Genomic DNA, 8,277 nt, shown 5'->3' with positions numbered 1-8,277 from the left:
AGTCCCCAGCAGGGGACAGAAGTGCAGACTAGACTGCCTTGTCTCCCTTGTTCAGTCTCACACTGAGGGATGGGAAGATAGCCCAGCTCCCCTTGGGCTGCCAGAAAACTGGGTGCAGAACTGTACAGCTGACCGCACTGATGGCCCGCCTCGCTCAGGTTGGATGTTCTAATGGGATGGAGGCTCCTCATCCTGGACCCGCAGACACTCCCCAAGGGGCTACAAGGCCTGACACACACTTCTCAGAGGGTGGATGGGACCCCAGGTCCCTGCCCAGCTCTGCTGGGAGCCCTGCTGAGGGCGCAGTGCATGGAGATTTATTGTCCAGCCTGAGATCAGCAAGGTCAACAGGGAAGGTCGTCTTGATGGTGCTGGATTTCTGAGTCTCACGACTGCTGGACAGAATTTGGAGCTGAGCCTGGTCACCGTCATATTGGGGGGAAGGGAGAGCCCTAGGAGCGATGGGTACACTCTAGGAGAGGGTAGAGGGGTCACTAGGCCTGGAACCCCTGGGCAGGAGATGGGGGCACGATGTAAACTCCCACTGTGGGACTGACATTTTACCCTCTCTCTTCCTCTCCTGCCCCTCAGGGCGGAGCCCATTAAGCTCCAGGGGAGGTTTTGTTAGCACTTCCCCATGAGGTTACATCACTGTGTCAAGGTAACTACCAGGGTACAGAGCACAGTAATAGTCGGCCTCATCCTCAGGCTGGGCCCCCGTGATGGTGAGGGTGGCTTTGTTTCCAGAGATGGTTCCAGCGAAGCGACTGGGGATCCCAGAGGGGCGGCTGCTTGTGCTGTAGATAAGAGTGCGGGGCACCTGGCCTGGTGTCTGCTGGATCCAACCAGGGTAATTACTGGAACTGACAGACCCAGAACTGAGGCCGCAGGTGAGTGTGACCGTCCCTCCTGGAGACACTGACAGGGACGGCTCCTGGGTCACCACAGTCTGAGAAACCACCCCTGAAAGCGACAAGCGAGAGACAAACGTGGTTATGCAGACCAGGGTCCTCCCGACACCTGGGTATAGACATCCCCCTAGGACACAGAGTCCCAGCCCCTGACCTGAGCCATGAGCGAGGAGCCCGAGCAGAAACACCGTCCAGGCCATGGTGGGGATGCTCCCGGGATGCTCTCACTTCTCAACTTCCTGGGCTGCACTGTGGGGTCCTTGGGCCTTTTCATGACTCCCGGACCCACTGGGAGGACAAGGGGTTTCATGCAAATCAGCCTCCTCCCTCTCCCTGCCCAGTTTCACCTTATGTCCCCTGGGGGAGGTCTGGAGGGAGCAGATGCAGGGATGTCATCCTGACCCAGGAAGGCACAGTGATGAGGCACTGAGTGATGGGGGTGATGCCTCTCAACGAGTGTGCTCCCGCCGCCGGTTACCTCAGTCATAAATCTCTTCCCTGCAGAGTCTGAGGGCTGAAAGAAGAGATGGTGGGGTCCTCTCTTCCTGGGCCCACAAGTGTAGTCACCCCAACAGCTACCCCCATCCCTGGAACAGGTCTCCCTTCCTCTATGACATCCCTGCTTGTCTTCTTCGGAGGAGCTGAGCTGTCCCTCCTCCTCCAGCAGGGAGTCCACTGGGAAGTCACAGAGCCCGTGTCTGGGGTGAGAGGGGACCGGGGTCTCACCTGACTCAGTTCCCAACCCATTCCCAGGAGCAGCAGAGGGGGGACCAGGACTGGAGAGGGGACACGTAGAGCTGCAGAGCCAGGCTGGGGGTGACAACCTGCATTTTTTGAAGAATGATCTATTATATGGAGTCTCTTCACTTTAACGAGGTTTCAGAAGAAAAGGTGGCAATGTCAGCATGAAATTATGACAGCTTGCACTTTCTAATACAACAAAACTGGAATTCTCTACAGTTGCCAGCAGGGATTCCTGACTTCTGGAGGGAGCCCTGAGCCAACTTTCTAAATTGTCTGGAGTTTCCTCAAGGCACCAGGGTGGATCTCAATGCTTTCCTGGGGGGGGAGGTCTGGGTTGCAATGAGGAGCCAGCGCTGACTTGAGGGTTTGCAGATTGCATGTGGCAGAGGACCCCAGGGCTAGGAGCCTAGCACAGTGAGGGAAGGAGCAGAGAACAGCTCCCCCTGGTGGCTCTGGGTGATGCTGCCGGATGGGTAAAAGCTTTCTCTGGGCTGGGCTCCTTGGATGTGAAAAACCAGGCTGATGCCTCTGCCCCCGCCGCCTAGAGCTCCAGTGAGCTCCCCGGCGTGGTGTCCAGGGACGGCATCTTCTTCTCCTGCAGTGGGTCAGGAATCCGCGTTGAAACCTCCGCGTCTCTCTTCCTCAAAGTGGCATCTGACCCGTGTTTTAAGACCTCTTCACATCTGCTCTCCAGCCACAGTCCATGTTCTCTCCCTCGCAGGGACTCCCCAGAGACCCTGGCCTCAGCCCAAGTTCTCTCTGGGATCCCAGTGAGTCTTTCTTGATATCAGCTGGATTCTACTCGGACTTTGAGGAACTTTTCCATCTTTGTGCAAAAATTATCTTGACCCATAATTTTCAAATTTAATGTGGGTCCTGTTGGGCAGATTTTCCTATGTTTTCGAGAACCAGTAAAGTAGATTGGACTCTGTGCCTTGTATTTTAAGAATTAGAAAGAGCTCTTTGTGTGTTTGGTGGGGTGCTAACCTGATGCCTTCCAACTTGGATTTAGTTCTAGAGAAATGTCTGCTCACTCATTTCTGAGACAAACACACATACCGCCCTCACCACACACACACAAAGAGAGATGCAGACTCGGGACATGGTGGCAGGTGTAGTGCAGTCTGACCCAGGACCCTGTAATTCGGGATAGAAGGTGGCAGAAAGAATGGGAGCCCCCATGACAAGCAGTTATTAATATAAACAGGAAGTGCAGTTATTAACATGTAATAGAGAATGTGGAATATGTAACATATAAGATAATAGAAAATATATCTATATCTGTCTATTATATGATAAGTATTTTACCTAATAATATAAACTATTATACACAGTATCTTATATATGCTTATATAAAATACAATGTTATATTAAATTTATATATTTGATATACAGCATATTTTAGTAAATATGTTAATTTTAAAATATTATAGATATAATCAATGCATGTAATTTTATGTTGATATATAACATATTATTTTATTAAATATATAAATTTGATTTACTACACATTGTTAATAAATATATAAAATTTTATGTGTTAGATATATAATTAACAGAGACCCAGACACTGCGGGCAGCTGAGTCAACACAGTCTGACTCACATCCTGGAGGAGAGGTGGGGGTTACAAGGGGTAGAAAGTGGGGTGACCAACCCCCCCGTGCACAGAGCATAAGAACAAAGGAGGGCAGAGGCTCACCCTTCCCGTCTTCCTCTTTGGCCCTAAAGGAAAGTCCTGTGCAGTGAGTGACAGATTGGGACAGGGAACAGGACCCTGACAGGAATGCCCCAGAGCTTGCCTTGCTGAGTCCAATTGTTGGAATTCCGACCGTCCCCTCCCCAGCTGTCCCTATACCATGTTCCAGGAGCATCACAGGTGATTTTTATTTGCAAATTTGTTCCTGACATGAGATTGTCTGTCCTGCCTGGACATAACCTGGGCAATGACTTCCCGAGGCAAGTGTGTGGTCAGAGCTGGGAGCACACGTGCCCCAGGGGCCCAGGTGCAGAAGGTCACCCTCAGTGAGAACACTGCCCGCCAGGTGAGCAAGACCCGGAGTATCTGCCAGTTGTCCTGGTCAGGAACCCAGTATCCGGTTGTCCCTCACGGCCAGGGCTGGGCTCAGACACCTTCTCACCCAGCCCCGACTCTGCCCAGTGATCCCAGAAAGCGTCTTCACTGGGGCAGCTGGGTCATCTCACCTTCTGCTTTTTATTCCTGTGTAAGCATGCCTAAGTCCGTCCCTCCTTCCTCCTGCGCTGTGGTTTTGTCTTTTTTCCTGCAATCTGTCCCAAATTGACTTCTAGCAGAATTCCTTTGATTTTCCCACTAGATTTTGTTTGTCCTGGGACTTAAGGAGCCCGTCCTAATGCCTGCTCACAGCACAGCCTTCCAGCCACACAGGGACTGAGGGGAGCACGTGGAGGGTACAGAGGACCCCCTGCCCTGAGGCCTGGGATCCGGTCTGGAGCCGAGTCTCTGCCATCTCAGCCTGTCCCATCCTGGTGGCCTTTTCCTCATCAAGACAATGACTGGTGGAACCAAGTTAGTGTGATCAGTCCCTGCTGCAGAAACAAAGTCTCTAGAAGCATCTACAGAGCCCACTGTCTGAGGCTCAGATTCACTAATGGGGTAGAAATGGTGGTTTCTCTGCTTCTGCCAAGTGCAGGTTTCTACCCTGGAGGCAGCATCAAGGTCGAGGGGCCAGAGCTCATCCCCCAACTTTGCTTCCTTGAACATTTGAAAGTGACCAGGCACAGGGGATGTTGTCCTCAAATGTGGAGTAGAGTGACCTAGAGACAGGCCTTCTCGGGACTCCTGGTGAGTCAGGAGCTGGCCCACCTCCTGAGATGCTGAGTTTAACTAACCCCGTGACACCCAATTGTCAACATATTCTGTCAATGGACTGAGCTCACCAACCCTGACCCCGGCCCTGACGACCAGCTCAGGGCCTCTCCTTCCCAATGCTGGTCTTTGGTCCTTCCTCCCCCAGGGCAAGGGGAACCTGCCCCACTTCCCGCCATCACCTGCCCCTCCCCGACTCCAGGACTCAGAGTCCCACACAGTGTCGCCCACACCCCAACCTGGTCCCACCTCCCTCAACTCTACCCCTTCATCCACTGTGCAGCCCCCAGATCTCATCACCCAAACCAGACTGTGCGGACTCCCTGCAGCCCATCAGGCTCCTGTCTCCATCCCACACCCCACACCACCCACATCTCTCTGTGACACACCCTTCATTTCTAATCTGTTCTGTGTCTCTCCTCTCTTTTCCTCAGACAGTGTCAGGCCCCTGAGCAGGAGGACACTTCCTGTATTTTACACACAGTGTCCTGAGCCCAGAGACACTCTGTGGGACATACTGGTGGTCATTAAATGGTGAGGATTCTCGTTGTCTGGACGGTTGATGATTGAGTCCAACACATGCAGACTCTGTGTCCCGGGCTCTGTCCGGATCCCCTGATATGCAATAAACTGTTTCCTCAAAACCATATATTGAAGCCTGAACCCATTGTGACTGGCTTTGGATATAAGGCATTGAAGGGGGAAATTCAGATAAATGAGGTCATATGGGAGGGGCCCGAGGAAACAGTTCTGGTGTCTCTCTAAGAAGAAGAAGACACAGCCAGGTGAACACACGGAAGAAAGGACACGTGAGGACACAGCGAGAACACAGCGGTCTGCAAGACCAGGAGAGATGCCTCAGGGGAGACCAAACTACCATCACCGTGGTCCTGGATGTCCAGCTTGCAGGACCATGAGAACTCAAGTGTCTGCTCGTAAAGATACCCAGTCAGTGTGCGGTGTGACAGCAGCCCTGACACTTATCTCAGCCCCCGTGCCTCTGTCCCCAGGACTGCCTGACCCAGCACCCAGGGATCTCACTCCATCTGAGAACATCAGATGATGTGTGTAAACCAAGGACAGACTTTGGAGGCAGATTTTGAAATGATGAGGACACTTCCACTACACTAAGTTCACTGGGGTTTGTTTCTTTGCCAAACAAAGGAAGCGGCTGACTTGGCAGAGGCAGCTCTGCCCAGGGAGCCCCATGGCTGGGGGACAGCAGGTTTCTGTCTCACTTCCCCACGGGCCTGGAGCACTGTGTGACCACTGAGGCTGTCATCCCAGGATGCGCAGTAATAGTCACCCTCGTCCTCAGCCTGGAGCCCAGTGATGGTCAGGGAGGCAGAGCTGCCAGACTTGGAGCCAGAGAAGCGCTCGGGGACCCCCGAGGCCCTGTTGCTGTTATCATAGATCAGGAGTTTGGGGGCCGTTCCTGGGAGATGTTGGTACCAGTTTACATAATTACCCCCGATGTTGCTGCTGCTTCCAGTGCAGGAGATGGTGACACTCTGCCTCGGGGATCCAGACATGGAGGGCGGCTGAGTCAGCACAGACTGGGCCCAGGACCCTGCAAGTGGGAGAGACAGAGATGCTGCTTCTGGGGCCCAGACACAAGAGGAGGACCCAAGGCCCAGGCATCCTCCCAGGGCCCCTTCCCCTGTCCCTCATCCAGTCACCTGTGCACTGAGCCAGCAGGGTGAGGAGGAGAGGGGACCAGGCCATGGTGGTGATAGTCACTGGGCCCTGCCTTCTGTGGCCCCACAGATGAGCAGAGTGTCCCCAGGCCTCTCCCCTTCTTCATACTCTGACAGAGGGAGGGGCCAGTCATGCAAATGACCTCCATCAGCCCTCTGATCCCTCCCTTGGCCTGGGGTCAGGTCCCTCTGCCTGAAGAGGCAGGTGGTAGGCAGGGGTGGGGCTGTGTGTGTCCCAGAGGTGGGTGGCGTGTGTCACAGCTGAGCAGAAGGCAAGAAGCATGGCCAGGGGTTGGTCCCAGTTCCCCTCCCCCAAGACCCTCAGGCCCAGATCCCAAGCGCCCCCTGCTGTTCAGGCCCAGATACACATGCTGTGACCTGGTGACCAGAACCCTTCAGTGACAGTTCCTGTCCCTTGCTCTGTCCAATGTCCCCACCTTAGGGCCTGGCCAGGAGCCCCTCCTGTGTCCCCTTGTCCTCTCAGGCCCATCTGTGTGAGCAGGGCACAGGGACCCCTCCTGTGTGTGACTCCTCCTTGGGGGCCCAAGACCTCCTCCTCTGTGTGCGCCCTCTGCTCTGAGGAGAAAGTCTTCTCTTGGGGATGGGGAGGCTCTGGGGGGAGGCTTGCGTGTGTTCCGACAGGGTTGTGATGAGTAATCTTCACTGTATTTCAATGTTTCCTCACACTTGAAAGGAAAGTTCTCTGTGTCTTTTGACCAAACTGTCTCTTCTCGGAACCTTTTCTCCAAGCACAGAACACATATGTGCAGGAACTATGCCAAAGGGCCTTGCTGCAGCATTTTCTTTAAGAGCAAAATGACAAATATGCTAAATGTTTAACAGGGGATGAGTTAAAACTTTAAATTCCCTGTAGCACGGCTGGGCCCAGGTGAACCTGGACACGCTGACTGTGTGGGTCAGAGATGCCAGACAGGGAAGTGTCGAGACGCCGTCCTGACCAGAGGGACCATGGCTGCACCCCAGGGTCTGAGAGAGGATGATGGTGGGTGGCTTTATAGCACAGAGGCAGGCACTGAGCACTTGAGAGCTGCGGGGATGAAGGGCGTGCCCTGGAGATTGCTTGGATCAGGTGAGGGGGATGAAAGTCCCACCCAGCAGATGCAGAAGTGACACAGGTGAACAAGAGGCCAGGAGGGCGGGGGCCCCAGGAGGAAGGAAGCAGATGCAGCCTGTGTGACAGGACCAGGGGAGATGGAATCCAGGGAAGGAATCCCAGGGGAAGGAATTCAGGGAAGATGTCCTTGGTTGTCAGGTCAAGGCTCCTGCTGACAGGCTGGCCTGGAGCCTGGCTGAGTCCTGTGCAAATAGAGGGGAGGAGCCCTCTCCGTGGTGCTGACCCTGTGGGGAAGACCCCTGAGGTCCCACGGCCTAGCCGTGTGTGTCTTCCATCTGTGACCCCCGAGCTGTGGGGCATGGAGGCCGCTGTCCTGCACTGAGGGGTGGTGACAGCCTGGTCCTCGGGCTGGAGCCAAGAGCCATGCATCAACTTGAATGGATCATATTTTCACAAGTGCATCTACTGAGACGATCGCGTTTTTTCCTTTAAAGTCTGATTTCCATGGACTGATTCTCAAATACTAAATTATCCTTGAATTTCTAGGTGGCCAACTTTACTCTATTGGTGAACTTAATTTGCAAGTACCTTGTTGTATATGTGTATCTAGATTCATGAATAAGATTGGTTTTTAATTTGCACAGTATTTTGTCTGTTTATAAAATCAGGCCTCATAAAATATATCTTGAAGTATTGCTTATTCCTCTGTTTTCTTTAAAAGTGTGTGCAGAATATTTATTATTTCCTACTGAAATGTTTGATAAAATTCACCCACAAAACATCGAATTCTGGATGTGTGTCTTGGAGAAGGTCTGAAAATAGTGATAACGTCAGTATCTGTAGTGGCAAATGTGGGGTTAAACAGGACGGACTCCTCACGTCATCAGACTGTACTCACAGTTCAGGAACACGCAAAGCTTTCACTGGGCTGTAATTGTAACTTCAATGTTAATATTATTGTGGATACAAAATAAAGTGCATGGGCGGGTATAGCTTAAGTGCTA

At 52.9% G+C, this 8,277-nt stretch overlaps 1 long non-coding RNA gene and 1 gene segment (V, D, J or C); both read right to left on the bottom strand.

The window, feature by feature from the left end:
* Positions 1-716: 716 nt before the first annotated feature.
* LOC105065387 (uncharacterized) lies at positions 717-1,194 on the bottom strand. The gene is made up of 2 exons (XR_012503645.1): positions 1,066-1,194; positions 717-963 (listed from the first exon to the last, which is right to left on the bottom strand). It is a non-coding gene; the product is annotated as an uncharacterized LOC105065387 (long non-coding RNA).
* Positions 1,195-2,196: 1,002 nt separating this feature from the next.
* LOC105065484 (immunoglobulin lambda variable 1-40-like) lies at positions 2,197-6,226 on the bottom strand. The segment is given in 3 exon segments: positions 2,197-2,250; positions 5,740-6,071; positions 6,181-6,226. Coding segments are annotated over 3 exon segments (432 nt in total).
* Positions 6,227-8,277: the final 2,051 nt, after the last annotated feature.

Source organism: Camelus bactrianus, chromosome 32 (genome assembly GCF_048773025.1).
Source record: "Camelus bactrianus isolate YW-2024 breed Bactrian camel chromosome 32, ASM4877302v1, whole genome shotgun sequence".
NCBI classification, from domain to species: Eukaryota; Metazoa; Chordata; class Mammalia; order Artiodactyla; family Camelidae; genus Camelus; species Camelus bactrianus.
This window is presented reverse-complemented; position numbering and strand designations above follow the sequence as displayed.